This window comes from Talpa occidentalis, unplaced genomic scaffold, assembly GCF_014898055.3.
Source record: "Talpa occidentalis isolate TD23 unplaced genomic scaffold, MPIMG_talOcc4v2.1 talOcc4.2, whole genome shotgun sequence".
Taxonomy (NCBI): domain Eukaryota; kingdom Metazoa; phylum Chordata; class Mammalia; order Eulipotyphla; family Talpidae; genus Talpa; species Talpa occidentalis.
In genome coordinates, this window is record NW_023602073.1 from 34,101,945 (window position 1) to 34,120,787 (window position 18,843).

Below are 18,843 nucleotides of genomic sequence, written 5' to 3' on the forward strand. Positions count from 1 at the left end.
CTGGGGATAGTGTGAAAAATAAATGAACAGCAAAATTAAATGGAATCTAAAAGCAGTAGAAATAGTTTTTACAATCATGTTTATTTTGAAGGACACTTCAAGGGACATGGAATCCTGGCCTGACAGCTCATTGTTATCAGGACCTTGACTGTCACTCAGGAGCACCGGTTTCTTTTGAGAAAATAGCCACTGATCACTTTATCGCCTTAATTTTTTTAATGGTCTGTACCAAATCACTTCATACTTTGCACCTAAAACAAAGATCTGTCATCTCCAACAGTCTCTGAGGGGGAGGCAGCAGGAGGGGCCTCACTCAGAGGCTCCAGCTCCGGGTCCCACGAGGCTGTGATGGGGACGAGATGTTGGCGGATCTGAAGGGACTTGATCAGTGTGGAAGGATCTTCCCTTCCCCAGCCCTGGGCAGCCAGAGCCCACTCTCTGCTTCTGGGAACAGGCCTGGGAACTTCTTTCTAAATACACCCCAGGTGACGCTGATGGCACAGACTTGCAGTCAGGCATTTGGGGTCCCCAAGCCCAAAACATGCTGTTGCCCAGGAACATACTCCACTGTGTGCTGGGGTCACAGAGAACCACGTGACCCCGCCCTGGAGGCCCTGCAGCGTGGGGTGTGTGAGGAGAGAAGGGCTGCAGTAGCTGCCTCAGAGGGGGCCAAGGCAGAGCCAGAGAGGTTCCTTCCTCAGCAGGGAGGGAACATGGGAGCTGGGTCTTGAAAGCCAGAAGTGGGCAAAGGAACAGAAGTGGCTCAGGGAGCTGATTGAAGGCCGACTATGTGATCTCAGCAGTTACTTTCTCTGTGTGACCTCGGGGGTCCCTCCCCAGCACTCTATGAACTGGGAAGTGATACTGTCCTGACACCCCTCCCCCACACCCTCTCAGAAACAAGGACATGGAGACTGAGGGGTTATGGCAGTGCCCAGGTCTGAACCCCAGCCACCTGGCTAATGTGTGGGTCTCTGGACCGACACCATCCTCCAAACTGACCAGGGGACCAAGGAGGCAGTGACCCTGGAGCCCTCACCACCCGCTCCAGATACCACACATTTCTTGTCTGGATTTGACTAAAGACAAAAGCACAGTAGTAAGTCATCATGTCATCACCCTTTATAGAAATGAATTGAACTCACCAAAGAACAAGACACAGAGTGACTGGTTGTACCAAAAAATAAAACCCAACTTTATGCTGCCTCCAAGAGACTGGATCAAAACAGTTCTTGGGAAAAACACAAGAAAATGGGGCACCCCCAAAATTGCAGGGGCTGCCATATAAGATCAAATAAGCTTCCAGCAAAAAAGGTAACAAGAGACAGAGATGAACATCATATGATTAAGGAATCCTAAATCAGGAAGACATAACACTCATCAGTACACATGCACCAAACAAAGGAGCAGCAAAATACATAAGGCAACTATTAACACATCTGAAAACAGATATCGGCAGCAACACAAGAGTGGTAAAGAAATTCAACACTCCACTTTCATCAAGGACACACCACCTGACAGAACTCTGGGAAACTATAACTTTAAGTGAGAAATTAGACCATCTGGGCTGAGTAGATATTTATAGGGCGCTACACTCTAAAAAGCTAAATAATATTCTTGTCAGGTGCACCTGGAATAGCCTCCAGAATACATCATTTGTTGGGTCACATAACAAGTGTCATAAATTCATGATGACTGAAATCATATAAGTATCTCTCTGATCACAATGGTATCAAACTCGAAGAAATATAAAAGGAAACCAGGGGGGGAAATAACGTGTGAAGATTGAACGACACACTACCAAATCACTCTTGGGTTAAGAAGGAAAGCAACCAAGAAATTTAAAAATACCTTGAGACAAATGACAACCTATCAGTGGGCACAGCACAAGCAGCACTAAAAGGGGAATATAGAGCAATACAGGCCACACCTAGAGTCAAGACAGAGCTCAGGTAAAGAATCTAAACAGCTAGAAAGAACAAATGAAACCAAGAGACAGTAAAAGGAAAAAAATTTTAAAGCAGAAATAAATGACAGAGAAATCAAAGACAGATTAAAAAAAAATCAATGAAGCCAAAATATGGTTCTTTGAAAAAAATAAACAAAATAGACAAGTATTTTACTACACTTTCAAGGAGAAAAAAAGGGAAAAAAATCTAATAAATAGAATAAGAAACAAAAGGGGAGAAGTTACAACAGACACATTAGGATACAAAGGATCATAATACCAAATATCTATACGTCATAATGCCAAATATCTGTATGTCGATAAATTGAATGACCTCAAATAACCTAGAAGAAAGTGACAAATTCTTAGAAGTATACAACCTTCTGAGACTGAGTCAGGAAGATTCAGAACAAAACAACTACAAGCAAAGACACTAAAACTTGAATCAAAAGTTTCCTGAAAATCAAAGCCCAGGACCAGACATTTTCAACTCTTCAAAAAAACAGAGGAAGAGGGAATGCTGCCATCACATCTCAGGAGCCCAACATTTATTGATACCAAAAGCAGAGAAGGACATCACGAAAAAAAGAAACCTACAGACCAATCCCTGATGAACATAGATGCAAACATGGATTTGTTAGGTGGAAAAGGATGTCCTAAAGCTAATTCCATACAGGCTTTGTGGACTCCACACCCACCCCAGGCCAAAGCCAAAGACACTGGGAACTCCAAATCCCATCACCACCAAAGGGAAGGTGGCTGGGACCTGAGGGTCGGGTTAAGCAGCCAGGTTGGGATAAAGCCAAACACGTGGGCTTTGGAGGGGGGTCCCTCATTTTTGGCTCTCGGGGACCCACCAGCTCTGAGAGTGCCTTTGGGTTTCCAGGTCGGCGGACTGGGTAGGACGCATTAAAGACTTAATTTCCCTATTTTCTCCCTGAGTTGTACATTTTCCTTATTTCCTTTCCCCTTGTAAATAAACCTTTTATTAACCTTTTGTGTGTGCCTGTAGTGGAGTATTAATAAGTCCCTTTTAAGCGCGCGGGTGAGGACCCACAGCCAGGAACCCGTTTAGTATCAGGGCTGTCCTACAACAGATTGAACTTGTGCTGCTGCAGCTACAGGTCACTTCATTGTGCTGATGCTTAACCCCTTGCGCCACCAGGGAGGCCCCAGGTTATCTATATTCTAAAGTAAAGAAGCAATAACATCTTTTAAAAAGGTTTTATTCTAGTAAAGTAAATATTTAAAGCTGTAACCCACGTAACAAAATTATACATGGGATCCGTAATAATTTGTGAGACTGAACAGAGTTTCTGAAAGAAAAATGTTTGAGACTTGCGGACCCAGTCCCTGGGCCTGGACTCAGGGACACGGTGTGACAAAGGTCTCGGAGCAGGAGAGGAGGGGGCGGCAAAGTCCCAGTCTCGGGGTGTGGCTGTCTGGGTCTCAGTCCCCAGCGCGGGGTGCAGGGCTGGAAGGTGACTGCTGGGGATTCGCCCTCTCCCCTCGGTTCCGCTTCTGGGCTCACAGCCTGGGCGGGTCCTCCTGCCTGGATACTGGTGACTCACCCCAGGGCTCACTCCCCATTGCCTGGAGGTCTCCAGAGCAGCCAATCAGCAGCCCCGCGGCTCCCGTTCCAAAGCCCTCACCCACCCGCCAGGACTCCGTCTCCCCAGCCCGGGTGGGGGCGCGTCCTGGGGGATGGGGGGCGCAGCCCTCCTGCTCCTGCTCGCGGGGGCCGCGGCCCCGAGGGAGACCCGGGCGGGTGAGTGCGGGTCGGGAGGGGACAGGGCGCTCCCAGAGGCGGGAGCGAGGGCGTGGGCGGGCGTGGGAAAGGCGCGACCTCGCCGCCGCCCTAGTTGTCCCCCACCTCGGCCCCGCCCCGTCCTGGCCCCTTTCCGTCCCCCGAGACCCCAGCCTCCTCTGGCCCCCGAGTCCCGGCCATGTTCGTCCCGCAGCCGCTTTTCACTCTCACTCGTCTTTCATCCATTTTCTGTCTCGTGGGCGCCCCTGGGACTCGAGCCCCCGAAGGGGAGAAGAATAGCCCGGATCTCCCCTCCCGCCCCCAGGCCCCCACTCCATGAGGTATTTCTCCACCGCGATGTCCCGGCCCGGCCTCGGGGAGCCCCGGTACATCATCGTGGGCTACGTGGACGACACGCAGTTCGGGCGGTTCGACAGCGACTCCCCGGGCCAGAGCGCGGAGCCCCGGGCGCCCTGGGCGGAGCAGGTGGAGCAGAAGGAGCAGGAGGAGTGGGACCAGGACACGCGGAACCTAAGGGAGCGCGCACAGTGGTACCGAGCGCGACTGGACGCCCTGCGCGCCCTCTACAACCAGAGCGAGACCGGTGAGCTGGCGCGGGTCCGGGCCGGGTCAGCACCCCCATCCCCACGGACTGGGGTCGCTCAGGGTCTCCCCCTCCAGGCTTCCCTGCAACCTGCCGGGGAACAGCCCGCGGGACTTTCACCCCGTTTCCTTCTGTTTAGTTTATTCCCGGCGGGCAGGGGTGCGGGCGGGGTGACCACGGGGTGACGCGGGCGGGGACAGGCTCTCACACCTTCCAGGGGATGTCTGGCTGCGACATGGGGCCCGACGGGCGCCTCCTCCGCGCATACAGTCAGTTCGCCTACGATGGCGCAGATCACCTGGCCCTGAACGGGGACCTGCGCTCCTGGACTGCAGCGGACACGGCCGCTCAGATCACCCGGCGCCAGTGGGAGGCCCTGGGTGAGGCAGAGAGATTCAGGAACTATTTGGAGGGCAGGTGCTTGAGGTGGCTGCGCAGATTCCTGGAGTCCGGGAAGGAGACTCTGCAGCGCACGGGTAAGAGGGGCCTGGAGGCCTCCCGGTCCCCCCCTGCCTGGAGTCACTGCGGGAAATGAGTCCTCTCTCTAGTCCCGAGAGGGGGGCTCCCCTGGGCTTCATGTTCTGCACTAGAGAGACGCCCAGAGACTCCGGCTTCTCCTGAAGGACAGGGAAGGGATCCCGTCTCTCCTGAGAAAGACAGACAGTCCCTGACATCACGCGTCACCGGGTCCTTTGGACCAGGGGCCTGTTTGAGAACCACGAGTTTCTCTCTCAGTCTTGTTTCTGGTCTGAGAACATTTTCAGTTATGTGATTCCTGCTTTTCTGTGTCATTCACCTTCCACCCAGGTCAGGAATAAAAAGTCTGTCTTCCACTCCCTCTGCTTCATCCTACCCTGGGCTTTCATCCTCATTCTAGGACTTTCTAAGGAATAGGAGAATCTCACAGATTCCCCAGATTAGCCTGTTTTTTACATTTTATGCTTCTTCCTGCCACACCAGTTGTCTTGTCCATTGTGAGGATGGTCTCATGAGGATTCTTCGGTGTCCATGGAGGAAACACAATGTGAATTTTCTGATTTACCACCTCAGATCCCCCAAAGACACACATGACCCACCATCCCTCCACTGACCATGAGGTCACCCTGAGGTGCTGGGCCCTGAACTTCTACCCAGCGGACATCACCCTGACCTGGCAGCGAGATGGGGAGGACCTGACCCAGGAGATGGAGCTGGTGGAGACCAGGCCTGGGGGAGATGGAACCTTCCAGAAGTGGGCGGCTGTGTTGGTGCCTTCTGGAGAGGAGCAGAGATACACGTGCCACGTGCATCATGAAGGCCTGCTGGAGCCCCAAGTCCTGAGATGGGGTGAGGAGGAGGATATGGGCACTGAGGCTATTCTCAGGGCCATCAGGCGCCCTTCTAGAGCCCTTCAGAGGGTCAGGATAAGGTCTAGGCTCAGGGTGTGATCTTCCCTTCCCTTCCAGCGTCCCCTCAGACCTCCATCCTCACCGCGGGCATCATTGCTGGCCTAGTTCTCCTTGGAGCTGTGCTCACTGGAGCTGCGGTGGCTGCAGCTGTGATGTGGAGGAAGAAGCGCTCAGGTAGGGACAGGACTGGGGGCATCTTGTCCACTGGGGCTTTCAAGTCCCAGGGAGAACTTGCCCTGCCTGGTTAATGGGAAGTACCATCCACACATATGTGTGGTACCTGGAGGGCATTTGGTCCCCCTCACCTCCTTTGTTCATTTCTTCCCAGTCCTGACCTGGGTATTTACTCACAGTTCTGGAAACTTCCCTGTTCTGCAGGATTAAATGATTCCTTTAAGGTCTTCTGACCCGACCGCTTCCTGGTCTCACATGATGTTTCTTCCCACAGGAGGACAAGGAGGAATCTACACTCAGGCTGCAGGTAAGTGTGGATCAGTGGTTTGATCCCTGAGCCCCTGGGGACAGTGTAAATGGACTCCATGGGGGAGTCACCATCATCACTACCTCCTGTGGTCTCATTTCTGACCAGGATTGTTTTGTTCTCAACCAGGCAGCAGCAGTGCCAAGGGCTCTGATGTGTCTCAGCCCCTAAGGATCTTTTACAGTGAACCTGATAAGACTCCTGTTGTGCACACCCTGGACAGCACCTGATATTGTTCAGAGTTTGCATTTTCAGTCTCTCCTAGGTGTGATGGTGTCACTGTTGTTCTTAACTGTGATATTGAGCATTTTTTCATGTTTTTACTTTTCTATGACTACAGCTGCTGTTTGTAAGGAAATTTTGTACATTTTTACAGATGAGGTGCCATTCATTTATTACACTATTTTTGTCCTTATTAAAATTGGGTTTTTTTTCTCTGATTGTTGAGTTTTAGGCATTATTTGTAGATACAATCCTTTATCAGATTTGTGATTTGAAAATGTTCCCCCCACTCTGTGACCTGAACTCCTTTACTGATGGGAAAACAAACACTATTGCCCAGACAGGAGCATGGAGATATATATATATATATATCTATATATATATATGAGAAAAGATAAATTGCTAACTGGTTTTGAGCAGACACTGGCTGACTGGGGTCTTGGGAGTGGAGGGGAATGACTTATGTGTATCCTTGAGTGTTATTTAAATGTCCTTGTATGAGCATGAAATATGCTTTCTAATGTAAATTACACTTCATTCCTCAATTTATAAAACTTCACACATCATGTCTAAATCACATTTTAAGACCAGACTGACACGTTGATTACAAGTGATGGGTTCACATGTCATAGTTGTAAAGTCATGTTTTCCCTTTGGGGTTACTCTGGTGGTGTCCATTCTCGGGGTGTTGGACAAATGTACAATGAAAATGACCCGTGTCCACCATGAGAATATCATGCGGAGTATTTTCACTGCCCATAGTGTCGTCTGTGCTCCAAGGAAGCAAAAGCAAAAAGAAACCAATGGAATCACATCAGACTAAAAAAGCTTCTAATTAGTGAAGGAAATTATTGTTAAAATGAAAGGACAATATCAAATCGGAGAAACTATTTGCACATCATCAATCCAACAAGGAGTTAATATCCAAAATCTACAAAGAACTCCAAAGCAAGGAAACAACTCAAAACAGGGGCAGAGGAGCTAAATAGGTCCTTTTTCTAAGAAGACACACACGTGGCCAGTAGGTACATGGATAAATGTTTGTCATGTGCTGTCAGGAAAATGCCAGTTGAAACCATAATGAGTTCCCACCTCACACTGTGAGAATGACCCATTGAAGGGTGTGTAGGAAAAGGAACTCTGGCACATGGTGGGTGGGAATGGTGTCTGGTCCTGTTAGTGGGCAGAATGAGGGGTTCCCTGTGCCCTCAAAACTATACACTATCTGCCATCAGCTGCATAAAGACAAAACATACTCTAAAGCGTAAGAGCTTCAATAGAAAATAACTCTAATACAATTAGTATAAAATAGAGAATCAGTGTGCAATAGAGAGAGAGAAGAGAAAGAATATAATTAGAATAGTTCCCAAGTGAAGCACCCAAAGTTACCCGTCCCCTCATGGGTAAGGCCCAGCCAAACAAACTTGGCCCAAAGCAGGCCCACTGGGGCTTGAAGGCCTGCCACAAAGCTAAGGCACCTACTGGTAGAGATCCATGGGACAGGGGCAGGAGGGGCCAGGCAAGTCTGGAAGGAAAAGAGCAAAATCAAAATCCACATCAAGATAACAGCTGCCATTGTCAGTCTCCCCATGGGTCCCTCATCCACGTCTTTGTCTCTTTCATGTGTCTCTTTCCATGGCCCCAACTCCCTGGCACAAGTCCAAGTGAGAAGCAAGTGTGGTTTCTTCTTCACATGTCTCTCTGCTCCATGTGCCTCCTCCAGTCTTCTTTCCTCATCTTACTCCACATCTTCCTCCTCTTCCTTAGCTTCTCATCCCTGCTCAGCCCCACCTTTCCTTGGGCCAGGCGGTAACCTGGAACCTTGCTGCAGGAAGCCTTGTTGCCCCAACCAGATAAGACACTGGCAAGCAGAGAAGCGAAAGGGCCTCACACCGTGGGGCCGAAGAATCCTTGTGCCTCACACCGTGGGGCTGAAGATCTAATATACCTTTATTTTTGTTCTTGGTCATAAAAAGAGAAAAAATTATCAGAAAGTTCATTAGGCACTACATTATATGCATCAGTATACTGCAAATAAATGGCATGGAAAATTATCTGTTTAGAAATTAGTTATTAAACAATTTGGCCCACTTGACAATGGGAGACAATTTACATTCCTGACAAGCAATCCAACACAACTATTATAGTAAGTCCTCCTTTTGCTTTTTTAGAAGTTTCTTAGGAAAGTTTTTCAATGAAGTTAACTGTGTGAAGAAGTTTCTAGGTAGAAAAAGTTCTGATAGCTGAGAAGCAGCTGGTCTCTGGCTGAAGGCCATATGAATAGAAGAATCTTTGGATGCTTAAGCTTTAGCTGATAGGGATGTACTGGTGGCTATCAACTGTCTTAGGTAATTGTCTAGCTGAAATAATAAGTTTTAGTGTAAGGTTTAGTTTTTTATCTATTAACCTTGAAGGCTACCATCTAGCTGGGACCCATAGGAGCCTGTAGTCCATGGGAATAGAATACCCTAATTGTTTCTGCTTTGCACATGATTAGGTAATTTTTCTGATTACTAAAAATGAATAAAGACCTGCTGAGTCTCTTGGCAGAAGAGATCTGCACCCCATCCAGTATCAGTGTCTCCTCAATCCCCTTCCCTTCAGCCCCTAACGTGTCTCCTAGGCCGTCTCATCCTTTCAGGAACCCCTGACACAACATTTTGCCGGAGGCTGGTCCCTGGCAGAACCTCTCTTTTCTGTGGATAGCACATTGGTCTTGCACCTGTAGAAAAAAAAAAAAAAATGAAGGTCCTCAAAATAGTCCTGTCACATGGTCAAGCATCCCATTCCTTGGTATTTTTCCAAAGAAGGTGAAAACACTAATTCCAAGGAATATGCACCTCCTATGGTCACTGCAGTGCTGTCTACCATAACCAAGTAATGAAGACAACCTAAGTGCCCAACGGCAGATGAGGGGATAAAGAACACAAGCTTTATACACAATGGAATACTACTCGGCTGTGAAAAAGATGAAATATTGGATTTGCAACAACATGGATAGATATTGGATGATTTCATATTTGCAATATAAAGAAACAAGGCAGGGACAGATGAAATTAAACCAAAACATCCTCTATATATATGACTGCAGAATTGAAGCTATGGGCTGGGGGTAAGAGTAGGAAACAAAGTAAGAATGGACTATGGTTAAGACTGTGGGTGCCCTTAGGGTGGGTGTGATGTGGTAACAAACATCTGAAGAGGTGCCTCTGAACACATGCAGTGTTGTAAACCAATGCTAACCTAAGGTGAATAATACATTGAAGGTAAAAAGAAAAAAAAATAAATTGTCTCCTCCATCAGTCACCGACCTCAGGACTTTGCCTTCGCCTCCTCACTGTCATGCAGGCTGAGGGGCTGGTTTCCCACAAGGGCAGAGGCAGGTGGTGCAGGGACTCCTGGAGCTGCTCAGACACCGCTGAGTAGAGACGGTGCAGAGAGGGCGGCTCTGAGGGAACCAGAGACAGAGGGTCAGAGTAACCCCAGTGCTGAGTGAGGATCTGGTTCCCAAGGAGAGGGGAGTGCGTGCGTGTGTGTGTGTGTGTGTGTGTGTGTGTGTGTGTAACAGGAATGACAAGATACACAACATAAGATGATGGGAAATCAAATAACATCAAGCCCCAGAATAAATTAATTGAAATCGCAGAGTAAAGAATGTCAGAACACCTCAATAAATACAGTTCCATGCAGAAGCAGCTTCTGAACAGGACTGAAAAAACGTTGGACCTGAAGAAGAGGAGGAGGTTTAGAAATATCTCATGGTTGGCTTGAGGTGTAAAGAGCTGGGCAGGACCCCTCCCCTCACCCTGGCCCCTGCTAGGATGTGGTGGCATCTTCGCCCCTGACAGCTCCCTCCCCCAAACCCCAATGTTCATCTCCTTTAGAGTCACCTGTACATGCACATATATGTATACGTGTAATCCCAGCTTCTTCTTAATTTCCCACCTGTCTGGGGCATTCAGGTGGTGTCCATAGCTTGGCTACTGTAAATAGTACTGCAGTGGTGACGAGAGTGCAGGTCCCTTTACAGGAGAGTATTTATCCTCTGTGAGTAGATCTTCAGTGTAGAATTGCTGGGTCCAATGGCAGAACCACATTCACTCTTTTAAGAAACCTCAATACTGTTTCCATAAGGGCTGGCTCAGTCTTTATCCAAAAACTATTCAAGACTGTCCCCTTTTTTCCATATCTGTGGATCTGCTACTCCTAGGCAGCCTATTCGGCCGCCATTTTGTCACCATTTTGTTGCCATTTTGTCACCAAGGTCAAAGTGGTCCAGCCAGTTAGGAACAGGAGCCCAAACCCTTAAGCCCTTCAGATCAACAAGAGTGCAAAGCTGGATCACACTGGGAAGGTTATGTATCACGAGGTATGTCCAGAATGCCCAGGGGGCTGAGGACCGATGCATAACATGTGCATCAGGAAGTATGTCCAGAACGCCCAGGGGGCTGAAGAACAATGCATAACACATACTCCCGATTTATACATCACGAGGTATGACCGGGAATGCCTGGGGGGCCGAGAACTGATGTATGACAAGGGACCCCAGAAGCTGATCAGTGGAGGGCCTTGTTGATAAGATTAGAACCATGGCTGGAGATTAGGGTGTATCATCAAGTAGATTAGAAGTGCCTGGAGGGCAGACTCACATATCCCTAATCTTTTACACCCTTCCCCTTTCTTTAATCTCCCTAATCTCCTTATAACCAATTATGTGTGTCAATAAAAGGGCCAGGATCTTGCTCTTCAGCAGCATCCTGCATTATGTAGCCTGCTCCACGACTCCCATTTGTCAGTGTGGTGTTGTTCGATGCAACAAATGGCACCAGAACAGGGACCCCACACCCCGCTTCTCAAGCCCGGAGAAGGGAATTGGACGTCCTCTCAAGCCTGGCCAAAAGGCTTCACAGACCCAGAGTCTGTGACAAAGCGGTAAGAAGGTGTTTTCAGTGGTGTCTTTCCTATCTTCTTTTTCTTCCAAATCAGCCTGGTGATAGGCCCACAGACTCAGCATCTGTGACGATAGTCAGCCTGGTAAAAGGCCCACAGACCCCACGTCTGTGACGATAGTCAACCTGGTAAAAGGCCCACAGACCCCGCATCTGTGATGATAGTCAGCCTGGTAATAGGCCCACAGACCCCACGTCTGTGACAATAGTCAGCCTGGTAAAAGGCCCACAGACCCCGCATCTGTGATGATAGTCAGCCTGGTAATAGGCCCACAGACCCCACGTCTGTGACGATAGTCAGCCTGGTAAAAGGCCCACAGACCCCGCATCTGTGATGATAGTCAGCCTGGTAATAGGCCCACAGACTCCATGTCTGTGACAATAGTCAGCCTGGTAAAAGGCCCACAGACACTGAGTCTGTGATGATAATCAGCCTGGTTAAAGGCACATGGACACTGAGTCTGTGATGTTAACTTTCTCCTGTGAGTTTTTCAGTTAAATCTTTACTCTCTCTCTTGGAAACATGAGTGATAATCTCACACCCCCTCCGATCAAATATAAAAACAACTGAGAGCCCTAACACTAGGGTTTGCCATTTACTGTTTTTAAGAAATTTAAAAAAGGTGCTTCCAGAAATGGTAATCAAAATTCATTCACAACAAATTGCCAAATGTTATAAAAATGGGTATAATACAACTTCTAGGGACTATAAGGTTCTTATTAAAACAGGACTGACCTATTGCAGTGGGCTAGTGGGGGCTGCCCCTGGTCTCAACAAGCAGCTGCCTGGACCTCTTGCTCCAGTGTTGGGATCATTGGCACGTCTCTGCTGCCTTCCTGCTGTGGGAAACTAGACTCTGCTTTAGTCCACCTTGAGATACTGTTCTAGTTTGTTCTATAGGTTAAAATATATATTCTATTTTCTTGTGTTTTCCTACATAATGCTTCTTGGTTAAGTAGAAACTCCTGACTTCCCTATAAAAGATTTCTTATGAACGTTAAACTTGATAAAAACTAAAAAGTAAAACTACAACTTTTTGAGATAAATCCCAAACCTTACATTTCTAAAAATCTAAAAACAGATAAACCACAAAATAAAATCTTAACCGTTCTTCTCCTCTTTTCCCCATGCATGGTCCATAAAAAGGGTTCTATTCTCTTAAAAATGCTTGGTCATTTCTTAAAAATACAAAATCTAAAATATTTTTGTATCTCAAACTTAGTAAAAACTGGCTGTCTTTAAAATTTTGGTGACATTGGGACCTCAGTCTTAAGTAATGGTTGAAATTAAACCCTTATTCTATGTAACAATTTTAACTTATCTCATTAAAAAATCTTGATATATGGGCCCTCTCTGGTAATACAGGGGTTAAAGTCTCAGCGCTGTTGAGCTATTTCAGGCCAGTACTGCTAGGGTTGGATCCTGGCTGGGGAGTTGGCCCCCGTGACACAGCCGGCCTCTCCTGTCTCAGCCGGCTTTTCCCCTCAACAGCATGTTTCAGTAGATCCATCTGTTCTACTCCCCACTCTCTGGTTGGTCTTTTCACCCCCACACATCTGGCTTACACCATAGTTATTATGTACATAAATAGATAAAATATACATATAAATATATATATAAATATATATAAATATATATATATATATATATAATATATATCTTAAAAAATAACGGCTCCCCGAGGCTGGGCGGGACATCACCATTTCTAAAAGCCTCAGAGAGGGGGAGCCTGGGGCGGGAAGGGGTGAAAGCCAGGCGGACCCTTCTCCCTGGGCGGGTCCTGAGTCCCAGGGAGATGGGGCAGGGGAGAAAGTGTCCAGGAGGGAGGGAGCTCCAGAGACTGAACATGGGCAGCAGGTCCAGAAGGGGCAAGACTCAGGGGACAAAAGGAGGAGGCAGGGAGGGGGGACAGAAAGGGACCAGGACTGAGGGGCGCTACAGGGTGACAGAGGGGCCTAAGGCAGCAGCTTCTTCTGCAGAAGCCTTTTCACTCCACCCTGCTCTCAGCAGCCCAGGTGTCTGTCTGGGCCAGAGCCCTGGAGAGAAGCAGCAGGAGGAGGGTTGGGGGCCCCATGACCAGCACTGCTGGGGTCTGGGGAGCTTCTGACTCCAGGCTGGTGGGTGGAGACTTACCTGGGCAGGCAGTGATGCTGACTGGTTCTCTGGGAACCTCCAGGCACTGGGGACTGAGAACTGGGGAGGAGTCACAAGTGTCCAGGGCCCAGCACAGGTGGTGGAGACAGAAGGGAGGCTAAAGGGGCAGTGGGGTATCCCCAACAGTAACCTTCCTGCCCTAGACACAGTCCTGGGCCTGGAACTATGAGAACCAGACTGGGGACCTGGGACTTTGCTCTGGCCCCTCCTCTCCTCACCCAAAGCTTCCTCACCCTGTCTCCATGACCCAAGCGCTGGGTCTGCGATTCTCAGTCATTTTCCATCCCGGATCCGTGTCCAGTCTTACAAATTAGGGTGGACACCAAGTATAATCTTGTTTAGGAGGTATTGCTCCCCATATTTACCATACTGGGAATAAAGCTGAGTTGAATCATGTAGCTATTTCATTTAGAATAATAGTAATAATCCAATACATGCTTATAGAAAGTGTTCTTAAGAAAAATAACTTATTTCTGAAAATAATCAAGGCAATAAGAAGAGTGGATATTTTACATTTTTTATTTTTGCAGTTGTCTTTCTTGTCTGTCTCATTAGAAGACAATAGGATTTTCATGTTCCCTTCTGCATTTATTTTTTTTTAAGATTTTATTTTTATTTATGCTCTTGTATAAGAGCTGGGGTACACAGCAGAGACGCAGGGCATGAGAAGATTCACCGGAGACAGAGCGGGGAACAGAACAGGTGGACTGACTGAAATATACTGCCAAGGGGAGCAGCAGGAAAGTCAGGAGAGGTCTGCTGAGCCATGTTGGTTGCTCCCTGGCTGGCCTGGGATGGGACTCTGTGCTGCAGAAGCTGCGGATTGCTTCACAGCGCGGTGTTTAACCCCTTGCGTCACCAGGGAGGCCCTCCTTCTGCATTTAGTCTGTGGTTCTGGTTGAAGTCTATGAAAAATGTATACAGCCTCACACAAGTATGTTGGAGTAGTATTCACATAATTATGAATATTCCACTTTGATACTGAATTAAAACTATATAGGAGGTTTTTCTCAAAGGTTACTTGCGAAGTCATATCAGTGAATATTTCTTATTCTATTACATTTCCATAGTCCTCTCTTGCATATTAATGGGGTCTTGTGCTAATGTGTGATTTTTTTTTTAAAGATTTATTTATTTATTTATATAAGCACTAGGTACAGTCAGAAGCGTGGGAGAGTGAGAGAATTCACCAGAGCCAGCGCAGGGAACAGAACTGGCAGACTGAAATACACTCCTGAGGGGAGCAGTGGGCGCGGCCGGAGAGGTCTGTCACTATGTTGAGCTCTGCAGCCCAGCGCTCAACCTCTGTGCCCCCAGGGGAGGCCTTAATGTGTGATTTTTTTTAAGTAATATATTGTTTCACTAAGTTAAAAAGCTCTTCAGTGCTCATTACACTGGAATCAAATTATTTTAAAAAATTCATTTTATTTTTCACCACAAATCCCAAAGGTAAAAGCAGTACTAGAAATTGTCAAGTTAGTGATAGGACACAATTTTCCATATTCTGTTTTTTTCTGAGCACTTACATTTTGTCAAGGCGAAGTGACTGTCAGTTATCAATTGTCAGTTGATTTTCTTAAAGGAGCACACACTCATTTTCAGGACAATGTCTGCTCATTAACCAAATCAAATAGCCACAGATTTTGTCATTCATTCCTTCATGTGAAGATGGTATTGCCTACGAAAAAAGAAAAACAGTCTAATTCATCTCATGCAAATATGTTCCTTGGCACGTGGTAGTTGGGAACGCAGCAGAAATACTCTGTGTGCACTTGCATGTCATCATATCCGGTGCTGTAAAGTGTGGATTTGAGGATTATAAAATAATGAAAATAATTTTCAATGTTTCAGCCAAGACACTTTGAAATGAAACTGGCTTGGAATTGTGCTTCTGAGGTAAGAAGTGGTGAAGAATAACTACTACTGCAATTAGTAATATAAGCTCCATTTTTACTAAGTTTTACCTCAGCAGATGGCAAAATAGTGAAAAGACAAATGGTGTCGAAGTGACATTTTGAAAATAGTTTTAACCTCATGGACCTTGTGACAAGTTCTGGGTGACTTTAAGGATTCCTCAACCACACTTCGAGAAATGCTTTTCTCAGGGAACCAGGGAGCATCTCCCAAGTGTTCTCTGCCTTTGCCTCCTCATCACTTCCCAACATCCCTCTCCCTGGCTGGCTCCTGCCTCCCCAAGCTGCCTCCCCTGCAGACACAATGGGGAGCAGAGAGAGGACCCCGGAAATGTGGAGCTTGCTCTGTCATGAGAGATGGACACTGAGCAAAGGTGACAAACACACGTGTAAACCCAACCTGAGCCCTGTGCTGGCAGGATGGAGTGTGTATATTATGAAAGCAGAGAAGCAGAAGCACTAACTGCCCCCCTTCTATTATTTTACATTAAAAGATGTAAAAAATAAATTAACAACAGGGCCTCCCTGGTGACATCAGGTTTAAGTTTCAGTGTTATCACTGTGTGGGACTGAGTTTGACCCCCTGCCAGGGAGCTACCCACATGGCACAGCAAACCTCTTCTGTCTCACCCCACCACTCCCCTCAGCAGTGGATTTCAGTGGCTCGGCCTGTTTTGCTCCCCATACTGTCTCTGGTGAATCCTCTCACCCTCTGCACCTCTGGCCTACACCCCAGTTCTTACATGCATAAATAAATAAAAAAATTAATCTGAAAAAATAAAAAAAAAATATCCTGCAGCATCAGGTCCAAGATCCATCTCAGACCCAGCAAACAGCAGAGGCTGGGGACCCAGTGGTGGTACAGGTGAAACAAAACGCTATGGGGGACTCAGTCAGCGGGAGTCAGGATTTGTCATCAAATGAGTTTGATGCCAAACTACAGAGGGTCAGTCCACACAGCACTGCTGGGCCAAGAAGCCTGGGCTTGCCTGCAGCCCCAGTCAGCAGTCAGGCACTGCCTGGAAGACTCAAGGGATAGCTTTTAAGTTTGGCTTAATCTAGCCCTTTGTTTAATTTCTCTATATCCACATCTAAGTGATACAATTGTCTTTCTCCGTTAGGCTTATTTCAATTAGCTGCACCCATGTTGCCCCAGATGGCATGAGTTTATGTTTCTTGATGAGTAGTATTCTATTATCTATGTACAACCCCTTCCACAGCTTGGCTACTGTAAATAGTGCTGCAGTGATCATGGAGGTGCAGGTTTCCTTTGAAGTAGTGTAACATCCTCTGTGGGTGTGCTGGCACTTGCCGCCCTAAGGGGAGCCAGAGTTTCTGAGAGCACCTGCTTACTCTGCACAGGGGGTTCCAGGAGGTTAGAAGTTTTGCAAACAGAACTTCTTCCCCAAATTAACTCCTGTTCCCTGAGGACATGCTGACTTGTGTGCATGATCCCTACTAACTAGAAAAACTTGTTCCAGCAGTAACTTATTCATGTGTATAAACATAAACACAATTGCACGCTGTCTCCTTATCCCTTTGTTCATATCTTTAATAAGAGCTTGGGCTGGGAGAGTGAGAGGCAGAGCAGCTCTAGAGGGCTCTCCCCAGCCTCCCCCTGCTGCTAATTCATTTAGACTTTGAGTCTTCCTTCATAGCTGAGAACTTCTCATGGGCCGTCTGAGGCAGGGTAGATACCTTGGAATGGGACTGTTGGGTCCTATGGCAGATGCTCAGTTAATTTTCTAAGAAACCTGGATACTGTCTTCCATCAGGGATGAACCAGTCTATATTCCCTAATACAGTGCAGGACCGTCCCTTGTCTCCATGTCCTACCAGCTCTTGTTAGGTCTGGTCTTTTTGATATGGGCCATTCTCACAGGTGTGAAGTAGTTTCTCATCGTATTTTAAATCAGGGGATCTTGAATGGATCAAGAAGATGGGGTACACTTCAGTCCAGTGAGAATGCCCACATTAAAAATGAAAAAACCAGAAACAACAAATGCTGGAGAGGATGTGGAGAAAAAGGAACTCTCCTGCATGGCTGGTGGGAATGCAAATGATGGTTTCACATATAGGAGGAATACAGGGGAAACAAATAAGATGTAGGGGAAAAATAATAACAGTACAAAACATAACAAATCAAAACAAAAAAAACCCCAGACAATTAAAAACCAGAGACATCCTACAGGGGAGCCTGAGGGAGAGGGATGGGAAGGAGGGAGGGAGGCCCCCAGGGGGCTGTGGGGATGGTGCATGGCTGCATTGGTGCAGGAACTTCTTTGGGGACTACACCTGAGGAGGAAAAAACAAACTATGTAAAAAGGAACAATGATGCAAAATATATATAAATAAATTAATTTAAAAAATAAAAATAAAAGAACTTTTACAGTAAAAAAAAAAAAGTCTTACCTCCAATCCTGGTAACAAACACAGTAACAATACTTGTCTGTCTGTGCTCCCCTCCAGTGTAGCCATGAATACAAGGAGATTCATCCTGACATTATAGTGGGGAGGGAGGTGGGGAAACCAGCCTGGGTTTATCTGAGATCCTTTCCCTGCTGCACATGGAGTGTTACCCTGGAGTAACATTACATCTTCCAAGAGCTGATGGACCCTGCCCCATCTCTCCTATCCCTTCCTGGACTGTAGACAGAGGCTCAGCTCAGTAACTAGCGTGACATGGGCTAATCCTGGCCCTGGGCCAGGCCAGCAGGACACACACTCCTCCCTCCGCCTGTGAGACTCCCTCCAGCTCTGGTCTAGAGAGAAAGTAGCTGCAGCCCATGGAGGCAGTGGCCCCTGGGAAACAGAGGGGATGCCATGCTGGAGCTCCCTGACTCTGAGGCCTGTGTGTTTTCTACAGTGACCCCAAAGAAGAAGAGTTTGAAGTGAACATTGGGGGCCGGGGGAGGGAGCTGTCAGGTGCAACCACATCCTAGCAGGGACCACGAGGGGGTCCTACCCAGCTCCTTCAGCTCAGTCCAACCACAACATATTTCTAACTTCCTTCTATTCTGAGACCCAGTGCTTCTTCACGTCCTGCTCAAAGACAGCTTCTTCATGGAACTGTACTTATTGAGGTGTTTTGCTGACATTCTCCCTCTCTATGAGATTTGAATTTATTTATGCTGGGACTTGATGTATAATTCTCCCCCATTTTCTTATGTTGTATGCCCTGTCTCCTGTTATACACACACACACGCGCACACATACACACACACACTCCCCTCCCCTAGGGAACCAGACCGTCACTCAGCACTAGGGATTACTCTGACTCTCTTTCTCTGGTTCCCCTCAGAGGCACCCTCTCTGAAGTGTCTCTACTCAGCAGTCTCTAAGCAGCCCCAGGAGTCCCTGCACCTCCAGCCTCTGCCCTTGTGGGAAACCAGCCCCTCAGCCTGCATGACAGTGAGGAGGCGAAGGCAAAGTCCTG

At 47.3% G+C, this 18,843-nt stretch overlaps 1 protein-coding gene and 1 long non-coding RNA gene across 11 annotated transcripts in view; one reads left to right on the top strand and one right to left on the bottom strand.

Moving 5' to 3' along the window:
- Positions 1–3,546: 3,546 nt before the first annotated feature.
- The window catches only part of LOC119252020 (HLA class I histocompatibility antigen, A alpha chain-like), a 161,902-nt gene continuing 146,605 nt past the window's right edge, over positions 3,547–18,843 (top strand). Inside the window, exons 1-7 of one of the 5 annotated variants that reach the window (XM_054698519.1) lie at positions 3,547–3,716; positions 4,021–4,299; positions 4,500–4,775; positions 5,350–5,625; positions 5,745–5,861; positions 6,136–6,168; positions 8,158–9,710. In XM_054698519.1, the coding sequence (XP_054554494.1) occupies positions 3,653–3,716; positions 4,021–4,299; positions 4,500–4,775; positions 5,350–5,625; positions 5,745–5,861; positions 6,136–6,168; positions 8,158–8,333 (1,221 nt within the window). In that variant the 5' untranslated portion in view covers positions 3,547–3,652 and the 3' untranslated portion in view covers positions 8,334–9,710. Of the gene's footprint in view, positions 3,717–4,020; positions 4,300–4,499; positions 4,776–5,349; positions 5,626–5,744; positions 5,862–6,135; positions 6,169–6,297; positions 6,744–8,157; positions 9,711–18,843 lie in introns of those variants that run through there. The other 4 variants (XM_054698516.1, XM_037519265.2, XM_054698518.1 and 1 more) reach the window with 4 other exon arrangements.
- Positions 6,791–18,843, bottom strand: part of LOC119252021 (uncharacterized) — a 36,485-nt gene continuing 24,432 nt past the window's right edge. For 2 of the 6 annotated variants that reach the window (XR_008553094.1, XR_005126692.2), the window contains 2 exons: positions 15,021–15,172; positions 6,791–9,112 (listed from right to left, as the gene is read on the bottom strand). This is a non-coding gene — a long non-coding RNA (uncharacterized LOC119252021). Of the gene's footprint in view, positions 9,113–9,701; positions 9,839–12,075; positions 12,190–15,020; positions 15,173–18,843 lie in introns of all 6 variants that reach the window. The other 4 variants (XR_008553095.1, XR_008553096.1, XR_008553097.1 and 1 more) reach the window with 4 other exon arrangements.